Here is a 27929-nt window from a genome sequence, read left to right as displayed (position 1 = left end):
TCTATCCAATCTACCCATGTGTTCCCATAATTGTTTCTTAGTATTTTCATCTAATCCAATTTGGGCTCCAAAAGCATTAATTATATTGATTATCTCATTTCCTAACACAATTTTGATGGATATTATCCTATCACCAATTCTTTATCCATTTGCAACATCTTTTTTATAAATTTTTATTTACTACTATTCCCCCCCCCATCCCCCCCGCTTCTATTATTTCCATCCCTAGTATACCAAAGTTTATAGTAATCTAATTCCTTAGCAGCTTCTTTTCTCGCACTCGTCCATGGTGTGAGAACCCTTACCCACTTGTCACCACAATCAGATGAACCGGTGCGTCGCTTACAGACAATGCCCTAGCTTACCCTTGCTCACTATCCACTGCACTCGGTTTATAACATAGTACGAGGTCTCGGCTAGATCTCGGTCATCTTGTCTCAGTTTCGTCAAGTTTCGAGACTAGATGGGTTACAATACTGAAATAGTACATTTTCCTGGGCCGATATTTTGCAAATCTCGGCGAGATTTCGCATCGAAGTTTCGTCTCAGCGAAACTGTTAAAAACCACATATAAAACGTGCATTATTTCGCTCAAAATTTTGACCGGTCTCACTGCTCTCGGTGAGTTTCGACACTCCTTCCCAAAAACTCTCCATTTGGTCAATTTTTTTTATCAAATAGAACACAATCTTGCTTGCATCCTTTAAATTTCTTGCTAAACAACAACATTTGGCTCTTGATTTGCTGCACAACATCATTTTGAGGAGATTGCATCTTGAATGCACTATTTAATGGTTTATAATTTGATGTCTTTTCATTCCTAATGCATATTTCGGTTTTTTACTTGAATTATGTGTTCTAGTACTAAAGATTGTATGAGATAGGCCATATCACTGTATATATAATTATATACAATGTAGACTACCAACCATAGGTCCAATGTTAAACTACCATTTTGAGTGAGTTTTTTAGAAATTAAAGGGCTCCATTATGTTTATAGGGCCTAAAATAGGCTGGGCAGCAACATTCATGGCCTAATTAGGTCATATGGCCACCGAAACCTGGGGCTAGGGAAAAAATAACACCAACTTGGCCAAGATCTGAGATCTAGGCCATCTGTTCTCGGTTTCGAGCCAGGTCAAAACCGAGACCTTGAACCTTGGTTCTTAATGCAGTGTGTTACTTTCAGGGGTCTCCCTAGCATAAAGTTTCAAATATAAAATTCTAAGATCCATGCTAAAGGGTTTCACTGAAGCTTTTTTTAAAAAAAAAATACAATGTGGCTGCTGACCTGACGCATCAACCCTCCTTCTTTATCTGGGCTTGGGACTGGCAGCATAAAACACTGGTGGGAGTTCCATTTGTCTTTTCTTTGCTGATTGAAATTTGGAAAAATATTTTGGACGTTTGAGGGTTGGAAAATTTGATAATATGACGAGGGATATGTATATTGGTTCAAGTCCTCAGTGGTCATGCTGTCTTTGGAATCGGAAGGCTTGAATAGAATGTGAATTCTTTTTTTTTTCCCACGTGACTTTCTTTAGATGTCTGCATCTTATCCTCTTCCCCAAACAAATTTATCTTCTTTATTTGTGGACCTACTTGTTTCCTAAATTGAGTGATTTTATATTCTTGTGTGGTTGTATGGGCTTTATCACTGCATTCCGTTGGAAACTGATTGGAAATAATGTCGTGACATTTCCAGCTGATCGATGTAAACATTATACAGGAAAAGGAAGGTCTGTTTTCAATATTTGCCTTTTTTATGCGTGATGATAAACTGTGTGCCAAAGATGTTAACCTGGCCTTCCTCTTCTAAATTGTTGATGAAGATAGAAAATTGGGGCTAAAGTACGATTTTGAGAGTAGTTTATGGATTTTCGTTTAAATGACTTGGCCTCTTAATTGCTTGCCAGATGTCGTACATTATTGAGGAAAGTTTCTGAATGCAAGATAAAATGATTTGAGTGGCAATAAAAAGGGGGTACCCAGTGCACGAGGCTCCCGCCACTGTGAGGTCTGGAGAGGCCAATTTGAGTGGCAATATTGGGTTTTAAATATGGGTATGAAGTTGGAATTGGTGCAAATGATGTCATGTTCTCTTTCGTTTCTTGCTGTCTGTATCTAAATACTACCATCAAAGAGGTTGTGGACCATTATTTTGCTGACTAATATAGTTTTGTTTTATTAAATGCATAATCAGCTAATTCCAGAGATATCGTCTTGCATAAATATGTGGTGTGAGAAGTGAGAATTATGGATTGCTTTCAGGAAAGGCTGAAGAGTTTATCTAATACACTTTTTTCACCCTTCCTCCTAGTGGAGCTCTAACTAGTGTTGGAACGATCTTACTGTTGGTTATGGATTAACTGACTAGACATGCATGGGAGGAAATTCTACACTTCATTCTATATGCTGATGACAGTTTGGTTAATAGAACAGAGTAAGGGCTAAAATGCCTAGTTAGAATGAACGAGAGATACTCTAGATTCAAAGATTTTAACATAAGTTGGACTGAAATAGAATATATGTAGTGCAATTTCAGTAAAACTAGCAATAATTTGAGGAGTGTTGAGTCGTTAAGATTGTTGATCAAGAGATGCCAAGAATGGCCATTGAAAAGGATGTTTCTCATAAATTGAGTGACATGGGTGAGGTTGAGAAGAGCATCAAGAATGTTGTGTGAACAATGTCTTTATTACACTACATAATCACTACATGATGATGTTGAGATGAATGAATGGCAAGAATAGGGATGGTAAACATTAAACCATAAACGCATTAGAGGGAGCTTAATATTTGTACTGATAGGTCAGGAGATGTGCCAAGTCGATTGAGTTGGTTCATCATGTAACAAAGACAACAAATGCACCGGTTAGAACTGATATAATGCAATTGGAGGCAGTAAAAGGGCGATAAAAGTCTGGAGCTACCCTGGCTTGAAGTGGCAAGAAAGGACATTGAGCACTTTTGAGTTAGTAGCTGCTATGGCTTTAAATTGGGTTGAAGAGTGTAAAAAGTTAAATGCATCTGTCATCAAGTTCGAACCAATTCGTTGAACTATCAAGGCACAATTGGGAAATTGTTGAAGATGTGGTTCCGTTGACCCGCCCCTTTATACTCTATCCTTGGCAAGAATGTTGGTCTCTTAACCTCCGTCAGTCAATAGAACTCCACCCTCGGCTGTAGATCAAAAGATCCTCCATTTTAGCAGTTTTCCTCTTCGGATTTTTGTCACCACAAAATTTCTTCGTCATTTATGATTTATGTCAAGTCTTTTTAATCTTTTCCAGATTTTTATAGAATCAGCTTAAGAGGCTGTTTTTAATATGCAACAACAGAAACTGTTATTTTCCACTTAGCTTTATAACCCTCAGTGTGACAACAACTTCTTATGGCACCTAAAAGATCTGCAACCTGAATTATGACACTTGACACCTATTTCCTTGTCTTGCTATTTGTCTTCATCTAGAGGTGCATGACTAGTGTTATGTACTATCTCTTACTTAGAATTTTCAAGAGGAATGCATTGGAAGATATTCCTCTTCATGTCATCCTGTCTTTGTATGCAAATTCAGTTGCATCATCATCATCATGTAGATGAAGGCCTTTATGTATCTCTGGTTTCAACCCTTCTTGTACAATCCAACCACATTTATTTCATTCAAATTAAGCATGTTGGTTTCATAAAATTTCCCTTTATGTTCTGCTTGGAGAGGCTGCTTATAATATGAAGGTAGGAATAAGCTTTTATATCTTCGGTATCATTCCAACGCATTACCTTTCTGAATTTCCTTCTGCAGTTGGTGCATTGAAGTTTATTCTGCCAAATCATGGCTGGTGTTTTAATTTTGACAATCGCAAACTGTATTTTCCGACTCCATTTGTCCGCACTGATTTAAACAACCTCCTACGCTATAAACTCAACCGATAGAGACTATTAGCTGATCTGGCATTGACAATCTGTCATCTCAAGCTTCATATGTTTTCCTCCCCATAAAAGTTGTCCTCATATTTCATTCGGGGCTGTGAGGGATGAATATGCTGGTAATATATGGATAGTTCCATTAGCTGTATAAAATTAGTAAGGCTAATCAAATGAGTGGAAATATCTGCTTTTCTACTGAAAAATACCTATGTTTTCATGAAGCAAGTTTTTTTTGCACAGCCACCAGGAAGGCCCTCCTAGGTGGTCCACTTAATTTGTGCCATGGAAGGGTGACGTGGGAACTCCAACCATTGGATAGATAGGACATGGACTAGATTGTTCTTGTGACAAATTTTAGAGCCAAATTCTATCATATGCTCCTCCGTTATCAGTATTTTGGCCTGTATTTGTAGCCATCTCTTTGTTTTTTAAAAAAAACCATTTTTCAGCAGATTCTTTTTCCTAGTGGATTTTTAAAGCTATTATTTTGCCACATGGTCATCTCTGTTTGGGATGAAACCATAGTTCAAGAACTCGCGAGATCTCGGCAAGTTTCTCGGTTTTTTGAGAAACCGAGACGAGATGGGATACGATACAAAATAATACAAGATCTTGGCGAAATCTATATTTTGCCACATGGTCATCTCTGTTTGGGATGAAACCATAGTTCAAGAACTCGCGAGATCTCGGCGAGTTTCTCGGTTTTTTGAGAAACCGAGACGAGATGGGATACGATACAAAATAATACAAGATCTTGGCGAGATCTCGGTGAAATCTCGGATTGGCCCATGGAAATAACCCATCTATTATAATTTACTTACCTAACTCGGCAGAACTCGACATATCTCGGCAAGATCTCGGGTTGACCCATGGAAATGACCCATCTACTATGTATTTACTTACCTAAGTCGACAGAACTCTTATATGCTTGCTGTGGAGCACTATATGCAACATTACAACAACACTATGTCATGGGAAGACTATGTGACACTAGCGGGGACTGAATACTTGATTCAAAGTCATTTTATGTGATGATAATTGTAACACTGTTAAACAGTTTGAAGTATCACTTTAACATTTTTAATTCTTATTTAAGCTGTTTAGCTATTAATTGAATGTTTTGCTTGCTTTCTATTACTAAATTATGTGTAGAGTAGGGTATTTTAGTACGTCATCGCCTACCAACCTATGGTCCGAATTGAAACTCATATTTGGACTTTGTTTTTGCAAAATCTGATAGTGCCATTGTGTTCCTAAAATAGGCTGAATACCAAGTTTCAGACCCAAACTAGGTCTAAAACCCACCGAGTTGAGGCTTCGAGTCGGAAAAAAAAAATGCACCAGCTCGGCGAGATCTTGACTCGACTTGGTTTTTCCAAGGGCCGAGTTGGTACCGAGACCCGAGTTTTAGTACCTTGGATGAAACTTGAGATCTGAGTAGGGGACCCTGGGCCCTGCCTTCTTACAACGTTTGGGCCACACTTTGTATGCCACATGGCAGATAATAAGACCATACGAGAAGGCCTTCTTAAGTGGCTGTGTGGGAACCAGAGCTTATTTATGAATTTAATTGAGGAAATTGCAGAGTTCTGAACAATATCCGGATGGTCAATCCTTATTCCAGACTAAAAAATCTTTATTTTCTCTTGAAATTAGGCAATTTTAATTTGATGTTTTGTGGAAGTGTATCTAATGTTGATGTTGTACCTGAAAAAAAAGAAGAAAAAAACTCTGCATGATTCTAGATGTATCATAACTGGCTGGCACTTAGAGTTGCACTGTTGCATTCATGGGTTTCAGGTGCGGTATCTGCTTAATTGAGAAAGAAAATGGACAAAAACTCTAATACTCCATTTTTTTGTTGGAGGGGGGGGGTTCCTTACTGCAGAAGCATCTTTTAGTAACTTCCCTTAAAAGAAGGATGATGTCACTTAGAAGTGTGCATTGTGCAGGTCAAAATATCACTGATTTTTTCTCCTGTGTGCTCCCAGGGAAGATAGTGGCATTGGTCTCTTCTGAAGAATTGTGCAATTGAAGTCTCTTGAGGCAAAGCTATATTCGTTCTCTGAGGATTACATCTGCCTCTTTGTTGGAGCAAAGACAAGTTTCTGATTAAAAGTTATGATTACATATGAGCCAGATCCTGATGTTGTTCGTTGGGGTCTCCATCTTCTTGATGGTGACTTTTATCAAAATTCGGGATATTGTGGAACTGTCACCCAACATGATACCAGTTACTATGCTGATCAATATGTCAGAGAAGATCATTATGACAAAAAACATAGCAGTGTAGAGAATGATGAGATTATTGCACATGCCCTTCAGGAAGAATTATCACAACTTGCAGTAGCTGAAGCATCTGGAACTTCCAATGCTGCTGGGGAAGAGCATTTGCAAGCATCCATTCTTGCACAAGATTGGCTTGGTCCATCTATGAGAAATTATAGTTCTGGTACTGGGAAATTTTAACAGCAGATTGGTTTTTAGCTCAGTTCAGTAAAAATTTTCCCTTTGTTTTTATCTTATATTTTTACTATATCACGCAGGACATGAGAGTGGACAGGAAGAGACTGATGATATGGAACCCTCTAGTTCGTGTTCTAGCCCTGAATTGAAATCGAACAATGGGGACGACTGGTCTAACTCCTTGGAGATAACAGATGAATATTTGCTTGACGGTGAAGTAGGAAAGAGGTTGAATCAGATGGTTCCAGTTCCTGTAAGTTCCATTTCTTTCAAGTTAGATTCATGTCTGTTGCAAATCTAATTAAGAAGTTATCTTCTGAAGCTGCTGATTCAGCACCACCATTCTGGGTCTCCCCCTCCCCAACCTGTTAATTGATTTTGGACCCTTTATTTGAATTTTTTATGTATCTTATTTTTTATTGACCACTTGTGTTTCTAGGTATTAGATTGTTCTTTGTTGATAAATTTAAGAGGAAGGTTCGATGGTTTTCTTTTTAGTGCTAAGGACACTTACTTGAAAAACACTTGTTTCATTATGGTGATAAAAAAATATATGATCATTCTTCTAGTAAGTACATGAATTTGGAATAATGTGGCAACCCCGTGCAACTCGAACTTGGACTCTTAGTACTTATATACAATATATATATGGGAGATACTTTTACATGACAGTTATTGGGAGATCAAATATCTCAGTCATGAAAGGATGTAAAAGATTAGAAGTTGTGTGTGAAGGGGTGGGGGAGATCGATCTCCCCCCAATCACCCCACCTCCCAAAAAAATGTGGGGAAGGAACTCTGGAATCTATGTTACTGATTGGTGAAAAATAGAACATCCATTCCTTTACACCACATTAGTTTTTAGAAATCCTGTTGTCCATCCTGAATTGATTTTTAATGTTATCTCCTTCTTAGACGCTGAACTGCCTTTTGACTGTTTAAGCTTGACTACTTGGGGTCCTCTTATTTAGACAACAAACTTAGCCACTGTTCTTCGGTGGTTCATGATTAATCATTTTATTTTGCAATAATTTGTGTGTTTCTGACTGTGAATATACCTAATTCTTAATAATTACCTTTGGTTTTTTGCAGCATGTTCCTAGAATTAACGGAGAAATCCCATCTATTGATGAAGCAACTTCAGATCATCAAAGACTGCTGGACAGGTGTTTTTTCTATTGATTCTAGGTTTCATACAAGTTATGAAATGATCAGTGTTATCAAGAAAGTGTGGCCTATTGGGCGAGCAGCTCTTCTTTTTAGCTTTCTAATGGATTCTTATCTCCAATTTCCTTGATAATCTATTCCCTTTTAGCTCTTCTTTTTTGTCTTCTAATGGATTCTTATGAAATGATTATTGTTATTAAGAAAGGTGCATCTTTTGGCGAATAAAATTTCATAAGATATCTAACAAAATTAATTTTAATATCTAATTACTAATTTTTTTATTAAAAAACTACTCAGTATCATAGTTGGAAAACCAGGTTTTGACTCGGGTGAGTCACATGAGTCGAGTACAAAAATAACAAAACCTGGTCAAGAGTCATGTCAATTTGGCCAGGTTAAAAAATGACCAGACTAGGTCCGAGTTTGTCTGAGTCAGAAATGACTCCGGAGTCATAAAATTAGCTGAGTTGGGTTAGAATTTTGAAACCCTCATTCCAAGGGAAATTGGATATTCAATCTTAATTTGTAGTTCAAACTATGAGTAAATTCAATGTCCAGATTGTCAAAACTGAATTTGTAGTTTGAAGATGTATAATAATGATAAGTTATTAAAACATGACTTGTACGTGAGACATGAGTCTTTTTCTTCCTACACACCCCTCAACACATGACATCATAACCCACCCACCCAACTTAAGGTCGTTAGTTTCCTTGAGAAAGGACACCCTTTTACTTCTTTTATGGGTTTTACAGTCACATTAATAAATATTTTATTAAATTCATGTCATTGTTTTTATATTTTAAGTGTTATTGTTTAGATATTAAAAAATTAAAAAGGTACATGACTCTTCCTGACCAGGTTTGACTCGCCTGACTTAACAATTTTTGAAGAAGACGAATCGGTTAAAAAAACCTACTTTTCCAATTATGCTCATTAATTGCGCCTTTTCCCAACTAAGTTAGTTTTTCCTTTTAGAAAGAGGTGATAATTGTATTTCCATTGTTGAATAGGAAGCTGATGGTCAGTGTAATTTTCCATGACGACCAGTGATTTCAGTTAGGAAATTCAGAGAGTTGTTCCTTTGTGATCTGCTTGGACCTGTTGAAAGAAGATAGATCTATATCTTTGAAGGAAAGAAACCCTCAGGAAAATCTATGCAATAAGATCTTTAAATATCCTTGGGTGTGCAGCTTCATGAGAGGAATTAGTAAGCTGGCTATAGTTGGGTGGGTCAAGTTTTTGAGCTGGGTTTCCATGTATTGATTTTCTATACTAGTTAACCATCTGTGTAATGGGGTTACTTGCTCTCTTTTCTTCGTCAGTATTTATTCAAAAAAAAAAAGGCAGAAAGAGTGAGTTAAAGTATATTTCATGTTTGATTTAATATTTAAATTTCTAGCAAAATAATATATTAATAGAGCTTGCTAAAGAATAAACAAATGGCCAGAAATGAGTATTTAAATTATTATCAACCATTTATGGTGGTTAATAATTACTCCTGTCCCAAAATTTGTGTCTTCTTTGGAGTGTTTTCATTGTCCCAAGATGTTTGTCCAGTACAATAATCTAGGCATGGAATCTTTTTACCTACCTATATTACCCCCATTTAATCATGGTGGCTATTTATGCATGGAATCTAAGAATGATGGGTAGGTATTGGAAAAAAATGTATAGTTTTGGGTTTATCGCTATTGGAAGAGCCTCCTTAAATGCTTGTTTTTCTTTTTGAACATGACGGCCAATCTGGGACAGAGGGAGTATTTAATTTTAAAAAAATTTATTGAATACAACAACATCTCAAGCCTTATCCCAACTAAATGGGATTGGCTACATGGATCCTTGCTCTCCAATCATCTCTATTCGAGGTCATACTTTTGACACAGGGCCTAAGCTATGCATGTCTTTCCTCACCATTTCTCCTAAGGTCATTTAGGTCTGCCCCTGACTCTTTTGTTCATTCAATCTGAATCAAATCACTCCTCCGTATTGGGGCATCCAAAGGCCTCTGTTGAACATTGCCATGCCACCTCAAACGACCTTTTTTGTAAAAAAAATTATTGGATACTGCACAATAATGATATGGTTATTAAGAAAAAACTTAATGATGATGGTTAGTAATCAGTTTGATACTTTACTTCAATGAATACACTAGATTTACTGTTTATTTTGTAGCAATTGATAGTTATGGCTTAAAGCAGAATTTTAAGGTTAACAGGGATTATTGTCTGAGGGAACGCAAATGGAATTTATTTTATTTTTCTTTATTACTCAGTATAGAAGAATTGTAAATAGTTAAGTTCTTATTATAGTCCTTTGATATCTATACATTTATCTATATCAGTTTTATCACTCATAATCATGTTAGTAACCAGACCTATATTTGAAACAGGAGAACGTTTGGAATTTAAATGGGACATGAAAGGCTACACAGCTTTCCAAACTAAGTCATTTTGAGATATAATATGGGAATTGGGAATAAGTGTTACATGTAGAAGGAACTAAAAGGACTATCCATGTTTAATATTATTATAAGTATGTGAAGCTCAAGTAAAATTCATGTTTTGTACTTTATGGGGATGCTATGGGGATTATTTTCTTGATGATTCTCAAAGCCTTTGCATGCCCACCTTTTTTGTTTTTTAATGGGGGTGCCCCATTTCTCTCTCTCAATGTTTTGTGGTTCTAGATGTGATCTATTTGATTCATTTGATATTCTTTCTTTTTTAGATTGAAATTATATGACTTGGTTGAGCTCAAGGTTCAGGGAGATGGTAACTGTCAGGTAACTTGGCCTCTCATCCCCTAGATTTAGTATTATTGTTATCAGAACTTTCTTTTTAAATCTAGGTTTGCATGTGGCATGCCCCAACATTGTTACTGGTAAACCTTTTCATTGGATTTTAACTATTGACCTAATCCCATTTTCTTTAAGGTCATTAAGTTGGAATATGTCTTGTTCTTACTAAATGATATCTACCTCCATATTTGCATCTTAATTTGCTGCTGAAGTGTGCAGGGTTTAGCTATTGTGGCCCCAAAAACAGAACTTCTAGATAACATATGATGAATACTTCAATGAATTGAATTGATAGATAAGGTATATACCATAATTATGGTTAGTTATCAGTTCACAATTCTAGATGTTAGGATGCCATAGGTGTCTGGTACTATTTATCATATACCTTGTAAGCCATGAGCTAGTAGAAATTGGAAAAGTTCTTTATGCTGTCCTTCAAATTAATAACTCAAAAAAGATGAATCAGCAGAATCCGTAACCTTCATGTTAGGCTTTCTCCAGGGGATAAAGCTTCCATATGCCTTAAAAGTTTATGATCAAAGAAAGGATGAAGGAAAGCCTTATAATTAAAGAGATATTTTAGCGATTTTTGTGTCGGCCCATGATGAGTATTAATATTGTAATACGTGGTACATGATTTATGGTTGGAGAACTTACCATATCACTGCAAATCATAATTGTCACGGCGTCATGGCGATCCAAGTCGGTGGAGGGGTGTCTGATCGATATATCGACACGTCGCCCGCTATGGTGGTCATGTCGACCATGGCAGAATTGTAATTAAATCCAAAGTTGAATGGCAAAGTTGAATGGCAAACTAGTAGATAAATCAAGATTTATAAGAGCAATGGCAGAATTGTAATTAATCTGAAGTTGTAAAGGAGTGGCAAAACTGTAATTTAATGGAGTTAAAGAGAAAACTGAATGGGTTAAACAGAATAGCAATAGAGAATATAAGGAGTTTTATATAAATAATATAAGTTGTCCTTACTTGCAATTTTAAAGACTTAATGTCTTCTTTAACCTTGCAATAACACGATAGAAAGAGAGGCAGAGAGGCGGTGAACTGGAGTAGTTCCAGCAGAGGAAACTCCTTATGAAGACGATTCTTCCTGCAATTTCTGGAACAAAATCGCAGCACCAAGGTCTGCCGTTCCCAATGAGAAATAGCCCCAAAATTCTACTGGCAACCGAATGGTGAGATCTGAAATCAGATCTGGCGGATGTCTTAGTTGCAGGTTACTAAACCAAGGCTAAAATAGGAGATTTTGGGAAGCAGGGAGTGGGTCTAAGGTTGGGGAAGAAACAAAAAATTAAAGAAGAAGAAATCGAAGAGGGAAAGAGAGACAGGACGCCATGGCGTAGGTCGATATGCACAGACCTCCAGCGCAAGGACGCCATGGCGACGATATGGCGACGCCATGACAACTATGCCGCAAATCAATGTTTTACTGATAGCATGCGAACATTATCCATCTGCATGAACATCAAAACCAGCATATGATTATTTATACCCCTTGGAAGTTCTGTGATACATGTCTGAAACTTCTTTTCCTGCAAAGACAAGTTTCTGCATCCTGTATAATTATTTTTTAAGTTTTGACCCACTTAATGAGATCTTTAGGAAAAACCAAAACCCTGAAACCTTGCAATGGTTCTGTGCTACACCCTCTATGCTAAGTACGTTGCTTGTGTGCTTATTTTTGTGATTGTGTTCATTTTTTTTCTCTCTTTATGTTTGCCCCCTTGTGAAGCCATGTACATCTCTGCATGTTCCATGTATTTGAAATAAAATGCTTAACCCTCAATATGAAATTCTGTTTGGGAAATCCAGGACCTCTATGCTTTTCCTTTCCATGAATTTCACAGCTGTAACCTGTTATATATGGTGCATATGAGATTGATTTCATGTGTTCCAGTTTTTGTTGTTGTGGCTAGCTTAAAGTATCACTTGATGCTTTTAAATTATAAAATAGACTACATAATTTCATTTTTCCCCTCTTGTTTGATGGATTTTGAATTATTAATTTGGTCCAGATTTGACCAGGGGTTGTCTCAATTGTAGCTTGGGTAGAAACAGCTATTTTCCATTCGGAATGAAATCGTTCCTTTGTGCATATCTGTCTAAAAAAAAATCTACTCATGTTCTTTTCCTTATTTAATTTTCCTTGGCATTGGTTCTTATGGTTATCATTGCACTTGAAAACATCTGTATCACTTTCAATTCTAATTCTTCTGAATCTTGTCATGAAAATCATCCAATTTCATCTTGTGAGGTAGTTCTAGCTTGGTCCATTTCAATTTTGTATTGTCATTACTGCTCGATGTGGTCATAGAACCTTATTTCTTATTCTTTAGCTCTTGTCCCTATATAAACTTAAATCTTGTCTCATCAGTTTTATATTTTTCTTAGTTTCGTGCCTTATCAGATCAGTTCTATAGGACTCCTGAGCACCACAAGTTTGTGAGACAACAAATTGTTGATCAGGTTGGCTTCTTTTTGTTGTTATGTAGAATATTCAGTTGCATTCATATTGAATATGGGTGATATTATCATTGTTTGCATATTTTAGTTCAGAATTGGAATGATCTATCTGTATTTTTTTTTCTTTTGGTGCTGCTTTTTTATATGATCAGCTAAAGTCCCATCCAGAGATCTATGAGGGATATGTTCCTATGGCTTATAGTGACTACTTGAAAAAGATGTCCAGGTAATACTCTATTCCTTTTCACCTCAATCTGTTTCTAATTATGATGTTTCTGGTAGAGACTTGACCATGTCTATGCTTTTTAATGTGGACAATAACAGGACCGGCGAATGGGGTGATCATGTCACATTACAAGCTGCTGCAGATTCAGTATGTGTTGGTGATCACCTTTTTTTTTTTTTGAATTCTGTGCTTCTTTGATTGTGTGAATTTGTTGAGAGTTTAAATATTTCCATATGCACCTTTAGTTCTTCCATGCTTGCTATTTAGCTGTGCCTTTTGGAAATAGCTTTGTGCTTCTAGTTTTTCTTTCTGTGAATATTTATGTTCTACACTGGAAAAGGATGTCTCGGAATCAGGTTCTAGTTCTAGAAACTACGAAGTTCCTGGCTGTTGTTTTTATGAGAACAAAAAAAAATTTATGATCTTCCTTGAGTAGCTTTAGAATATAAGTATTATTAGTATAGCCTTCTAGACTTGCGCTCATATCTATCTTCTCAACTTGCTCAAAATTTTGATGTACTTTCTATACAGGTTATTGTTTTTGTGAATTCAAGTTTGAGAGTGGGAGTAAAGTGTAGGCATACATAAACTGAATGACCTGGGAATCCTGTGGATGACCTTTGACCTACTACAAATGTGTCTTGTCCAGTTCTTACTATATGCATGTTTTCTTTTTGGTCAAACTATGCATGTTTCAGGTTCTAAATCTCGGTTTCGAGGCCAGGCTGGCCAGCCCCGAAACCGAGATATGTCTAGGTTCAGCCCCACTAGAAACCTTGGTTTTGAGGCACAAAAGTTGTTTTCTTGCCCTGATTTTTGCTGTGGCCTATTTTTTACATTTTGAACCCTAATCCATACATTAGGTTCGCATAAAATACGCTCAAAATGATACTTGTGGTTTTGACCCAAGTTTGATAGTGTATATTTTTCTTGGAAATGTTTTTATATTTGTTATTTCATTTATGTAAGATATTATTCATAAATAAGCAAATACACCCAATTTGAATCCAAGAACAATAGTTAGAAAATCAAATTCCAAAAGGATAAAAAATCAACCTCCCAATTCAAGAACAAAAACTAGATTTTTGGCGGTAGGTGAAATTTTCAACTTTCTAATGCTGGGATTTTCATAAATATTTTTTTTTGGGTGAATAAATAAATTCATTACCAGAAGAAAAAAAGAAAAAGAAATATAAGAGACCCCTAAAGAACGGTAAAATAATCATTTGTTTTGATACCTAAAAAATATCTTCCAAAACGATTTTGACAGCATGCACGCCAAGGTTTAAAATATCGGGGGTATCGTATCAGAAGGGTGATTTTAAGAAACGTATCGTACTCTATAGATATGTATGGAAATAGTCAAGATACAACACATGGAAATACACTGTTGGGGCAAAAAACAATATAAATAAGTAATTGTAACATGTATCATGCATAAACACTAAAATGGAGAACAACGTATAACAAGATAAGAGACTTTCATAGATTTGAGTACAAATCCTTGCTAATGATCAAGTTTTATGCATCATCTAACTTAGTTTACCTAAATCTATTGATTTATAGTACAAAATAGGATTAAAACCATGATTTAAACACAAAGATCAAGTTTTTCTGAAACCTACATTTTTTCTATGCAATCTCCTTCAACCTTTAATGGCCGTATCGACATGTATCGGTTGGTATCGATTGTATTGGTATGTATCGAGCTGTATCGGTCTGTATCAAGCCATATCAGCCGACACATATCAATACGTATCGGTTCTCTCACAAAACTCTTTCATGTACGTATCGGCCGATACAATACGATACCAATCACGATATATTGTTTTCTAAAAAAAGGATACGTATCGGTACCGACCGATAACGATACGTATTTGTCGGTCGATATGGACTGATACTTTAAACCATGATTCACGCACAACAAATAAAATTTGACCGGAACATAATTCCTTCGATATAAATTGGATTTGAGCAATCTTAGACTTGTTGGAAATTAAACAGAAAAAATAAGCCTATTTAGACGATTTAACTAACCCGACCCAAGGCTTTTTGCTACCAGAAACATCATCATAATTAGAAACAGATTGAGGTGTACCCCTTTGGACCTAAAATTTGGGCTTTATAATTAAGTCCATTACAAATAAAAACGCTTAAAACAAAAGCCCTTAACCATATGCTATCAAAACACTCCCAAAACAAAAGATCAAACCACATCCAATGGTGATGATCATGTTCCTGCATTAATAAGATGAAGAAGAATGGAAAAAAGATGGATGGATATGAGCAAAGTATCTCAACTGGAACTAGATTGAAGTCCCATCAGCCCTACCTTAGCATCTCACCAAGGACCACTGCATCTCAAAGAAGCTATTCTTAAATCACACAGAACATAAGAGCAAAGCAAGCTGGTGTAGATAAAAAAAAGAAGAAAAGACCAAAATACTGTTCACGTGAACAGTGTCACATCCTAATATTTGCCTTGGTGGGAATATTACTAGGAGATCCTGTGGGGCTCAAGACCCAATTACATGAAGGCTTTATTAGAAGATTCAAATTTTCTTATGCGTGGGAGCAGTTTTGTCAATTTTTTTTTAAGTTATTTTATGTTCTCAGCTGGGCCGATGGAGTTGTTTTAAAGGTGGGGAGCACAAGACACTAGACCTGGCAGCAACACTTAAAGTTATTTTAAAAGTGGGAACCACAAGGAATTAGAATCGGCTGCAGCATCTTGAAGACTCCTAGAAGGCTTGAAGATCTTAATGAGTTTCTATTTTGGTTTTTAGCAACTTAGCCAAGTTAGACTTTCTATTTCAGTTTATTACTTGTAAAGCAAGTTTCATCCTTATAGAAGACTGCTATTTTTTTTTTCTTTCTATTTTTGACTCAGCCTTTGAGTCTATATATTTGTATCTGTCCATAGAGACACCCAACGATTAATGAAGTTGAATTGATATTGCTTTGGCAAGATGATTTATCCTAGTGTGAGGATGAAGGGCTGGTGAGACCTGGCTGAGAGAGCCGAAACTCCAATCCCCCTTATCTTCTATTTTCTATCTCTTCTCCCAATCAAGTTCTGCTTGCTGTTGCTTTGTGACATCAACTGTGTGCTGCTGCTGCATCTGAGGGACGACAATCCAACTAAGTGCTGGAGTTACTGTTGCTGAACAGAGGCTAGAAATCCCATCTCCATACCTGCCGGCTGCAACCCTTTCTTTCCCCTTCTGCTGATTCAAAGGCCTTGATCTCAGCACCCTTCCTTCCATCGAGGGTGATATTTGGAGCGCTGTTCAGACCTCTAAGAGGGCCACTCGATCCCAGTCTTGGACCCTGTTGCTAGCTGGATTGATCTTATTCACTTACCTTCTAATTCTGATTTGCTTCTGTTATTTTTCTGCTGCACTATTATCGATCCTACTGTAGAGTGGTTCTTAGTTGAACCCCTTCTACATTACAAGCCTTATTTAATATTGAAAACCATGTGGAGGCTTAAGACTTACATTGTTTATATAGAAACTAAAATTATATTTACGATAGGAAAGGAAAGTGCACTTGAAATATGAAATTCTATCCATTATAGGAATAGATGCTACTTATAACTAAAACTCTACCTTAACTAGTTAGAATAGGTGTCCCACATGATTAAACTTTATACAACGTAGGAATAGGAGGTCTATTCATGTGAGACTCTATCCTATCCTTAACAACCAAGTAATAACAATTACTTAGCGAAATAAAATATCTCAAACTATCCTAATAAAGTAAATCCCATATTCCTATCTCCGAAGTTGGTAAGTCCTACCCATATTTTAGGCCCATTACAGTAAATACCTGGATCCTTTCAAATGACTATTTTAGATATCTGGGGTCAACCATAAATAAAGAAGGTGACATAGATGATGTTTCATAGAGAATTGAAGTGGGATGGATGAAGTGGAGAAGCGTGACTGGAGTTCTGTGTGATCGACATATTCCTTTAAAGCCTAAAGGAATGTTTTATAGGACTGTTGTTCGACTGGCTATGATGTATGTGGCAGAATGTTTGGCAGTTAAGAAGTGTTATGTAGAGAAGCTATGTGTAGCAAATATGAGGATGTTAAGATGGATGTGTGGAAAAACTAGGAAGGATAAAGTAAGGAATGAACGTATGAGAGCTGATTTGGTAGTTGCCCCGATCAATGACAAGCTCCGAGAATGTCGTTTGAGGTGGAATGGTCATGTTCAACGACGGCCTATGGATGCCCTAGTACGAAGGAGTGATTTGATTCCGGTTGAAAGAGCTAAAAGAGGTAGGGGCAGGCCAAAAATGACCCTAGGAGAGGTTTTGAGGAATGACATGCGTAGTTTGGGTCTTGTAACAAGTATGACCTCGGATGGAGCCTATTGGAGGGCAAAGATCCATGTTGCCGACCCCATCTAACTGAGTTATTCCTGACTTCCTGGGCTTTGCCTCTTTCCTCTTACTTTCATTTCACTTTCATTTCACCTTCATTTCTCTTTCCACACTTATCATCTCTTATGTCTTCATTTAGCTTACTTTCAGTCTGCTTTCCCTAGTTTGTTTTGCAAGGATCTAGGTAGCCGACCCCATTCAGTTGGGAAAAGGTTGAGTTTGTTGTTGTACAGTAGATACCCATTGGACCAAAGGCCCAACCCAAGGCTTATGTCCTCTAAAATAATTCCAATTCTGTGTTTTATCTATATTGTCCATTTAATAATCAATGGGAGGAGTTTACAATCGTTTCGTTAAAAAAATAAGCTAGAATTATAATCAATGTTGACTTCCAAAAGTAATTTCCAGAAATAATACAGTAAGACTTCTAAAAACAATAAAATACTCCCTAGCTGGACTTGTGGTCAGTCTGGGCCCCACTTTCAATAACAGCTAACAAAAGAAAGCAAGACCAAAAAGTTGCACCTCCTTATTTTATTAGCCCCAATATAATTACACAAAGCCCAAACTGAAAAATTACTTTGCAATTTATCCCCAATGGGTCTTGGGCTTGGAAAAAATGGACTGGAACATTTAGGCTTTGGCTTCCAAAGCCTGTCATACCATCGTTTACAGTCCAAGGCTACAGCATCAAGAGAATTTCAGGGGAAAAAAGGGATTTTTAGCTGAGGAAACAAAAATTGATTTCACCTTATCAACTGTTTAAACAATATGTTCAACATGTCTTGGGCAACATGAACACTACAAAAGTGTATATGCATTTTTTAAATATATATGTATTTAATGTTAGTATTCGAATCTGTAACTTTCTGTTGTAATTTAAACCATGACTGGAAATCAGTCTTAAGATTGATGATTGAAGAAAGCAATTATATAATAGAGTTGCTCCAACAATAGCTTGTTGTTTGAAGAGTGAAAGCGTGAGAACAATAATTTCTCCGAAATTACCAGTGATTAGTTATACATTTCTGCATTGTTGAATGAAAACCTTTACCTGCTTCCTTAGAATGTTCATATTTGATTCTTTAATCTTTAACCTCTACAAGCTACACATCTTGTTTTTTATGCTGCATGGATTTTGTATGTCCCTTGATTACTAATATCTGTTGCAATTCTGTTGCAGTATGGCATTAAGATATTTGTCATAACTTCCTTTAAGGACACCTGTTACATTGAGATTCTTCCTAATATTCAGAAGTCTAAACGAGGTAAGGTTTCAAAAGCTCTAATTTTCTTTATGCATCTTAGTTTTCCATTAGAGAATGTAAGACAAATTCGGTTGCTTCATCCTTATTGGTTGCAATGTTCCAGAACCTGGTTTGGGCTGGACAGTAGTGGGACCAAATGACATGGTACTGAAACCTCAGATAGCTGGTTCAGACTCTAGCTGTTGTCAAACTTATGCATCTGCACCCTTTGATGATTCAACCAGATAATTGTTTGACATTGATTGTGTAGCATGATGGTGTGGGTGGGATGGCCAACAGAAGGTGATAGGGAGAGGGAGAGGGAGAGGGAGAGGGAGAGGGGGGGGGAGTGGAAGAAGTAGAAAATAGAACCTTTAATTGGGGTTCAAAAACTTTTCAAACAAACTAAAAGAAAGACTTTCCTAACCAAATTATGTCACCGATTCAAGTTTTCTGCAGAGACCTTGGATTTGACAACCCTGACCCCCTCTAGATAGTTGCAAGGTTCAAAAACTCGTATTGACTTGGTGTCTCGACCAGGTCGAGATGATCTAGATCTCGGCGAGTTAGTGTAAATTTTTTTTTTCAGTATGATGTTTTGGTGGGAAATAGCCATAGTTGGCTCTGAAACTTTAAGGAAAGCTTGTTTTAGGCTTTATAAACATATTTAAATCTTTAAATTGTAAAAAAAAAAAACATCCAATTTGGTGTTTTGGATTTGCACCCTTGGTTGGCAGTAAATGTCAAACCCTTAATGTATATTGTCTATTCTACACATTGTTTGAGTGCTATGAGACATAATTGGCAGTAAATGTCGAACCCTTAATTTCGACACCATGAGATCATAGATTGACCTCCGGTGTCTGACATATAAATAATATACCCCCATACAACAAGTATTTCTCATATTTTTTTTTTCAAAAAATAGTTTTTGCGAATAGTAACTTTACATGAAATAGTTGTATGTAGCCAAATCTTCCACAGTAGGCAACAATTGATCTCTTCGTAGTGATGTGGCAACCCCCAGTAGTATTGAGTGATGATGTGGCAAAAAAAATCAAGGTCCAAGCTTTTTCCTCCTCCTCAAGGTCCAAAACCACAAAATTGTTGAGTTTTCTTCAAAATGGGTCGAGTTGTTGCCTATTTATAAGGTGGTTTGTACTATTTCGGTGAGATTTCGATACTTTACCAAAATCTCACTGAAATTTTGGTCGAGTTTCTCAAAACAATGTCAATTTGAGATCTGTCTCGAGTAGCTAGAGATTCTCGAGTTTTCCAAGATCTCGGCGAGTTTTAAAACTATGGATACTTGTTGTTGCGTCTGAAAACCTTTGCCCCTTGGTCCGCCCATGGATGAGCCTGCAAAATCCGAGTTAGCACAAGAGAGCCGGTGTGATTCCAGCCAAGGACTCTCCGATGCCTAAGTTAGGTCTCCAAAGCAACAGCATTTCAACTTAGTAAAAAGTGAGATGAGCGTATGAGCTCCATACCTGGGTATTTATAAAATGAGAATAGTGTGGCGGAGAAGAGTCCTCGTATGGCAAGAATCTTATTTTTAGTATGAATTTATCAGGCGGAGTCATATTCGCGAGGGGACTCTTCACTTGGTAAGAGTCCTTGTTTGAGTGTGATACGATTTCGTCGTTGGATAATGCCCCGATTCGGCTGACTCAGCATATCACGTGATCGTCTGGATGTGCCGACGTGGCCTCATGATTTGGGCGGGTTATGGACATTGCCTCGTGAGCATAGTTCGAGAACTCGCGAGATCTCGGCGAGTTTCTCGGTTTTTCGAAATCCCGAGACGAGACTACCTACAAGTCTCAAAATGTCAATATCTCGCCATGATCTCGGATCTCGGTCGAGATCTCGGTTTGACATAGGAAAATGCCCATCTAGGTCCTTTATATGAGTACCAGATCTCGAGATCTTGCTGGAAAATCTTGGTATACAGACACCTATCTATGCCAGGAACCAAGACAAACAAGACAGACACTTATTTATGCCTAATATCATTTAAGTAAATGTTTTTGTATTTCATTTACTTAAGATATTATTCATAAATAAGCAAATACCCTTATTTGAATCCAATAAAAATAGTTAAAAATCAAATTCCAAAAGGAAAAAAATTGACCCCAGGTTCAAGAACAAAAGCTGGATTTTCATTTGTAGGTGCAATTTTCAACTTTCTAATCTTTGGGGTTTTCTCAATTCTAAAAATTCCATAAATCTTATTATGGTAAAACATTGCTAAAAACCAAAAGTGCGGTAAAATTTTCATTTGTTTTGATGTCCAAAAAACTATTTTCATTCAGAGCGATTTTGACAGCATTTGCGCACACCAAATTAAGTTTGACCGATACATAACTCTTTCAATATAAATCAGATTTTAGCAATCTTGGACTTGTTGAAAAGCTTTGTTTTGAAAGCTTTCCAACAAGTCCAAGATTGCTTAAATCTGATCTATATTGAAGGAGTTATGTACCGGTCAAACTTAATTCGATGTCTTGAATGTTGTCAAAATCGCTCAATGAAAATATATTTTTGGACATCAAAACAAATGAATATTTTACTGCACTTTTGGTTTTTAGCAATGTTTTACCATATTAAGATTTATGGAATTTTTAGATTTGAGAAAAAACCGCAGCATTAGAAAGTTGAAAATTGCACCTACCGTCGAAAATCCAGTTTTTGTTCTTGAACTGGGGGGTTGACTTTTTTTCCTTTTGGAATTTGATTTTTTAACTATTTTTATTGGATTCTAATAGGGGGTATTTGCTTATTTATGAATAATATCTTAAGTAAATGAAATACAAAATCGTTTACTTAAATGATATTAGACATAAATAAGTGTGTCTGTCCTGGTTTGTAGCATAAGTAAGTGTCTGTCCTGCTTTCCCACTAAGTGAAACTCCTATTTGGACTTTGTTTTTGCAAAATCTGATAGTGCCATTGTGTTTAAATGGCCGAAAATAGGTTGAATACCAAGTTTCAGACCCAAACTAGGTCTAAAACCCACCGAGATGAGGCTTCGAGTCGAGAAAAAAAAAAGTGCACCAACTCGGCGAGATCTTGACTCGACTCGGTTTTTCAAGGGTCCAAGTTGGCACCGAGACCCGAGTTTTCGAACTTTGCTCGTGAGAGGCCTTGGTGACCGATGGCTGATACTGGAGTGGTTGGCTCGGTTGCTGGTTGAGACGAGCGGACGACCCTGAGGGGTTGGCCTGGCGCGGATGACCCTGAGGGGTTGGCCCGATGTGGATGACCTTAAGGGGTCGGCCAGGCGTGGATTACCCTGTGGGGTCGATCAAGCGTGGATGACCCAGAGAGGTTGGCCTTTCCGGTTCTTTCTGGGACCGGGCTCTTTTACTCGCTGCCAAACTGGACAGGTGTCAACCTCTGATTGGAGGCTATTTATATGGCTCATCACTTGTGATAATAGGGGAATGTTGAAATGGAAGCGTTTGCATTTATTGAGGCATGTTGCTTAAATTGAGACCAAAGTGGATGTGGGATGAAAGGGGAATTAAGCAAGCCTAGATTTAGAACTTCAGTAAGAATAAGGTATTGCATGCATGCTGATGTCTTGAGATAAAAAAGGGCGTACCCAGTGCACGAGGCTCCCGCCATTGCAAGGTTTGGGGAGGGTCATTATGTACGCAGCCTTACCTCTGCTTTCACAATGAGGCTGTTTCCATACTCGAACCCGTGACCACTTGGTCACAATTGAGCAACCTTTACCGTTGCACCAAGGCCCACTCTCATGCTGGTTTCTTGAGATCACTTGTCCGAATCCCCTTCACGACCCAGCTCATAGACCAAGCAATTCCCGTGGTTGGTTGATGAAGGGCTCTGCTTCTAGATTTGAAAACATTGTTTAGCTTTCCTATCTTCCTTGGTAGTCAGTTATAAACTAATCTGGAGCTAATTCTGATATCTTTGCTTTAGCTCGTATTAAAGATGCAGCCTCTATGATTATGTGTCTGTTTCACATTATTCATTGTTTGAGATTTCAATTTTGAACCAAAATACTTTGGATTTCTGTCGAAATCTGGTACATTTCAGTTGGCTATTTTGGTGGTCAAATGGCTGGCTCGAAACTTCAGGAAAACCCTAGTTAAGCTTTTAACTCATTTAATCCTTTAAATTGTAAAAAAAGAAACACACCCAAAATGATATTTTGGCTTCTAACCCTAGGGTGGTACTGTGTGTTGTATGTTTCAGTATCCCTTCTCTTATATAACCTACTCTACACATAATTTAATAGTAGAAAATACAACTTTAAATAGAAGTAATTGAAATATGTATTATGAATAAAGAAAAACCACTTAGTACACTAATGTAAAATAGTCATCATAGACAATTAATAGGGATTGCCTATTTAAGCAGGTTTACATATGTTTGAAGCATTAGATTGGAAAAAAGAACATCCAAAGTAGTAATTTGGCTTTGGACCCCAGGACATATGGCGATGTCATCCTTTGCCAGAAGAAATCTCTCAAAGCCCATCACAACAGTCCTATAGGTGGAAATTTTGAAATTTGAGAAAATTTGGCCAAGCCCTTAATTGTTTCCCCTACTTTCTGCATCAAAAATTAAATCGCGTGCTTATGATAAAAAAAGGATCTGGTTAGGCTTCTTTGTTTTGTTATGAACTCATCTACTGCTCATTTGGTTCTCAAATGATTGAATAATACTGTATTCAACAGCTCTTGGCCAAGCTCGCACTGTCTAATGATTGGTTACGCTATGGAAGAAAGACTTAAAATGAAGTACTATGTCAAAAAAATTGAGGTTCTCTAATAGTTCTGGAGTTCTTAGGCGAAAGCTCGGGATTTGCCGAAATAAATCAAAAATTCGCTGGAATGAGTCAAAATTCATCGAAATCTTGCCGAAACGAATTGACCCCTATTTCATTTCGAGGCTTCTTGAAACTTGAAATATTTCGCAAAATTTCGGTCATTTCAACCGAAATTTTGAACCATGTCATATTGATCAAACAGGAGGGAACTACCTCAGATATTGTTCTTCCATCATATCTACAAGAAGAGAAAAATAAAGTAATGTTTTCTGTGAAAAATCCAGAATGAAGATTGTGCAATAATGTTATCACAACAAGGATCCACCTTCTACTTTATTCTCTAGAACCTATGGGTTCATAATGAGAATTTCATAGTTTTGTAATGCATTGAACCAACTAACAGATTTGTTATGACCAATGTCAAAAATGTGCATTTCGATTGTGAATGTTTTGTTCATTTAAAGACTTGATTTCATCTTACTTTCTGAAATATATAAATAATTGATATATATCCCAACCATTTCTTTGTCATGATTTAAAGATTTGATTCAGTATTTCTAAAATTCAACCCACTCAACTCTTCAATATTTTAGATGCATAGCATAATTTTAAAGCCGAAGTGGGATTCTAAGAAATTTCTTAAACTACTCTGTTTTTTGGGTAATGCCACTTCTTACAAATAAAATTTAATTAGGGCGTTATTTGGATACATTTTCCACTTGTTTTTGTTTATAAAAAAAGGAAAACACAAAAATGTATTTGTACAAAAATAGTTTTTGGAACACGTAATTAAAAACAGAAACAAAGGCTGCCAGAAGTTTTATTCTTTTCTCAGGGAAAAAAGAGTATCCAAACGATGCCCAGAACTTCCCGAATCTTTTAGAAGAATAACCTTATTACCATGTGTCTCCACTCATAATCCTTGTAAGTTGAGTTGAACTTGTGTTGGGCAAGATGTGGTTTTTACCGTATCCGTTGATGATGGGAAAAAGTTGTGAATCTAAATTAACTCGACTTGCCTAGTGTGATTTCTTGTTTGATTATTAGTTTTGAGATTGAATGTGTCTGTTTGCTTTGCTGTTGCAATTAACGACTGCTTCTGTTGCAATACAAAATACTCTTCCATTATTCAATGAGAACACGGTAATTTCTCATTTCCTTGCCATACTCCCGTGTGACAGGACACCGATTTGTGTGTCCAAATAACCAACAGTTCATGTACTTAATAATATTTCCTCTCCATGTAAGTGGTTGCTTACAAGAGCATAATATAATATACATATCCGAGACTAGTTCATGTCTCGAAGTCTACTGTGTTGGGGGCCAACACATATCGTTGTCCTTGTCAAGTGTCTGTAAAATGCTAATACTGGTTCAATGTGGAAGACCAATTTTCACATCCCCACCCCTCCCATTTCTTCATTTTTCAAGAATGGACTGTGACGAATTTTTTTTTTTTTGCTTCTGCAGTTATTTTCTTGAGCTTTTGGGCAGAGGTTCATTATAACTCAATTTATCCAGAAGGAGGTAAAGTCCATTGCTGTGTGGAGGTTAATTCAATTAGCACATTGATTTGCTCAGTTTTTGATTCAGTACTTGTTTCATTGTTTTGGTTGGAATCCAGATATGCCTGCATTCGAAGCTAGAAAAAAGAAAAGGTGGTGGATCTTTGGAAATAAGCATTAGAGCGGAATGGATGGATGTTAATGGTGAATACTAATGGTAGGTTATATATGGTTCCTCTTCCTCCTGCTTTTTGTGTATATTTGTTTCACCTTTGGAAGAAGCTTCAGCTTTGAGTTGGCAATCTACTGCTTGGGGCTTCTGTTGGTGAATTTTCTGAAGCAGATTTCGCATTGTTTGGTAATGTGATGGATGTGATGAGGGCCTGCATTTCTCTTACTTTCTCTGCCGCTGCAGCTGCAGAATAGCTCTTTGGCCTTGTACATGCCTTCTTTTTTGCAGTACTAGATTTTCTTTTATATATTTTTTTATATGTAAAAAATCTGATCTCACTAGTTACTCATTTAGTGCTCTAGATTTTTTCCCTTCTTAGGAAGGATCCTTCTAGTAGTCACTATGCCTAGTGAAGTATAACGATTCATTATTTGTCACTTGGCAATGCATGGGTTAGTCTGTGATATAAATGGCCAAATTTTAGACCCAAGCAAGGGAAGTTGCTCAAACTCAAAGTTTTAGTAAAATTACCAAAATATCATAAAATTCACAATGACATCTTTTTTAATTTTAGCTGCTTCCTCCACTCATTATGAGCTGAAGTTTTCCTAATGAGATGTGTGTTTGGTCTTCTATCACATGCACTAACCCATGTGATGGAGAACAACTGCCTAGCGTAGATGGAATTTGGAGGTAAGTCAGTTCTCTCTTTTTTTCTTTCCCTCTTTTTGGTAAATGGGCACGTAAATCCTTAGAACTCCATGGATAGTCTGTGACACATTTCAAAGGTTTTCAAATACCATGGTCAATTTTTTAAAATGAAATTGCAGATAAAACTGGCAATTTTATGAACTGCCATTATGAATATTCAACAAATGATTGGAACAATCACCTGGAAAAATGAACAGTACTACCCTCACAAATAATGCCAACATGAACATCCATTGATTTAACACACTTTATAGTTCCCGCATCATCGAAAGTAAGTAAGATATGCACAATGTTGGACTATGAAGGGCACTTTCTGTGAGTACCCCTGCCAGCCGCCATGGCTGCAAGCTTTGGTGTGGTGCTGCCACCATCTAGCCCTCTCTCAAACAAAGTGTTGCACTGAACTCCCTCGTCGATCAGGTCCAAACCTCTATCATAGAAGGTTTGTTGTCCCTTTGCTTTGTCGCATCTTCTATGGTTGGAACCTCAAAGTTAGCTCTTTGCCATGTGAGCTTACTGGAGAGTGAAGCTCTGAAATGCCTCACTTCCTTGTTAAGCCAGTTCATTGGAAGTCGCCCCCCTCCCCCCTCCCTTCACTATTGTCAAAGCAATCACTATCAAAGCAAAGGAAATTGAAACGGTCTATAGATTCTTCCCTGCTTGACAATGGCTTTTTCATCTTCAAATTCTCTACAGAAGAAGATAAGAATCTTGTCCTTGAGGGTAGCCCTTGGCATGTTGTTTGCAGGCCCATCCTCCTTCGCCACTTACACCTTGACCACATCAAACTTAGCACTATCCCCATCTGGTCACTCTTCGCAGCTCACCACTCCACTTCTGGTTCAAAGAGGGTATCATTGGGTCAATGATGGGCAAGCCCTTGTATACAGATGGGAGAACTAAGCAAATGAATAGGTTAGTGTACGTTATACTCTTTCTCGATCCTCCTCTGAAGTCCATTAAGGTGGTTGATGATGAGGGCTTCTCGTTTTATCAACCCATAGACTACGAATCGATAGATACCCCAATCAGTGAATCTTACAAGGTATTTGGGCATTCATCATCCTCCTGTCTTTCCTGACGTTTTGTATCACCTTCAACCCCTCCAAACCTGTTCTTGCTACCTTTGCTACTTCCTCTGTTGATTCTCATTCTATTTTAGTTCTTGAAGTCGTCCATGAGCCCCTTTCGTCTCATACAGGTGCTACTACCTTATGCCCTTATCACCATATCACCTCCCTCTATCCCTCTCTGCCCCCCTCTGTCCACCCTAACCTTAACCTCTTGAATATCATCGCCCCCCCGAGGCATGGTAAGAAGAGCACCCTCACTTGCATCTTTAGCTACCTCGTGATGCTCCTATCGGATCCACTTGAGACCATGACCATTAGGAATCCTCCTTGGTGCTGGTCCCTCTCTCCCCATTACTCAGGGAACAAAACCCTATCACCTGCCTTGCCTCTAACTTTGATAGCCTTTTTGCTTTCCTTGCTCAAGCTATCGACTTTTCCCTTACTGTCCAATTGTCTTCCTCGCCATCGCATCCCTCTCACCCGACTGTCCTTTCTGCGAAGCCCTCTTCTATGGTGTTGCTTTCCACCTTGTTGTGGATCGCTTATGCCCCCAACATTCTCATCCCTGGACCATTTGCCTTGTGCATGTCTCCAACCCTTCCCTTACCCCACTCCTTCCTCTCCCAAATAAGCCCTCTTATGGCCCCCCGGTTAGCTATCATCAATGATAGCACCTTTCTTCGGTGCCATGGGACTTCTTCATTTGGGCCACCCTCCATCCTTATTACCACCCACCAGCTTCATTTTGGGTCCATCTTCATGGGCCACCTACCCATCCCCTCTACTATTGGGTCCTATCCTGAAGTCCATCACCACGACCCCTCTCATCCGAAAGAAGCCCATCCCAAAACTTTCGCCCACACCCCCATGATGCCTAGCCAATTGAACATGGATCCCTCCTTTACCCACCAACCCTCTTCTCCCATCTTCTTCACCTGACAACCAGACTACTCTCCT

The 27929-nt window shown here is 37.6% G+C and overlaps 1 protein-coding gene across 1 annotated transcript; it reads left to right on the top strand.

Moving 5' to 3' along the window:
- Nucleotides 1-5863: 5863 nt before the first annotated feature.
- On the top strand, nt 5864-25545 carry LOC122653133 (OVARIAN TUMOR DOMAIN-containing deubiquitinating enzyme 12-like). The gene is made up of 10 exons (XM_043847074.1): nt 5864-6380; nt 6475-6647; nt 7487-7560; nt 10290-10344; nt 12773-12847; nt 12997-13070; nt 13169-13217; nt 18647-18731; nt 24982-25038; nt 25136-25545. The coding sequence occupies exons 1-10, from the start codon at nt 6050-6052 to the stop codon at nt 25195-25197; spliced, it is 1035 nt and encodes a 344-aa protein (XP_043703009.1). The 5' UTR covers nt 5864-6049; the 3' UTR covers nt 25198-25545.
- Nucleotides 25546-27929: the final 2384 nt, after the last annotated feature.

Source organism: Telopea speciosissima, chromosome 2, assembly GCF_018873765.1.
Source record: "Telopea speciosissima isolate NSW1024214 ecotype Mountain lineage chromosome 2, Tspe_v1, whole genome shotgun sequence".
Lineage (NCBI taxonomy): Eukaryota > Viridiplantae > Streptophyta > Magnoliopsida > Proteales > Proteaceae > Telopea > Telopea speciosissima.
Note: the sequence above shows the minus strand (reverse complement) of the source record. Positions and strands in the feature narration are given on the sequence as shown.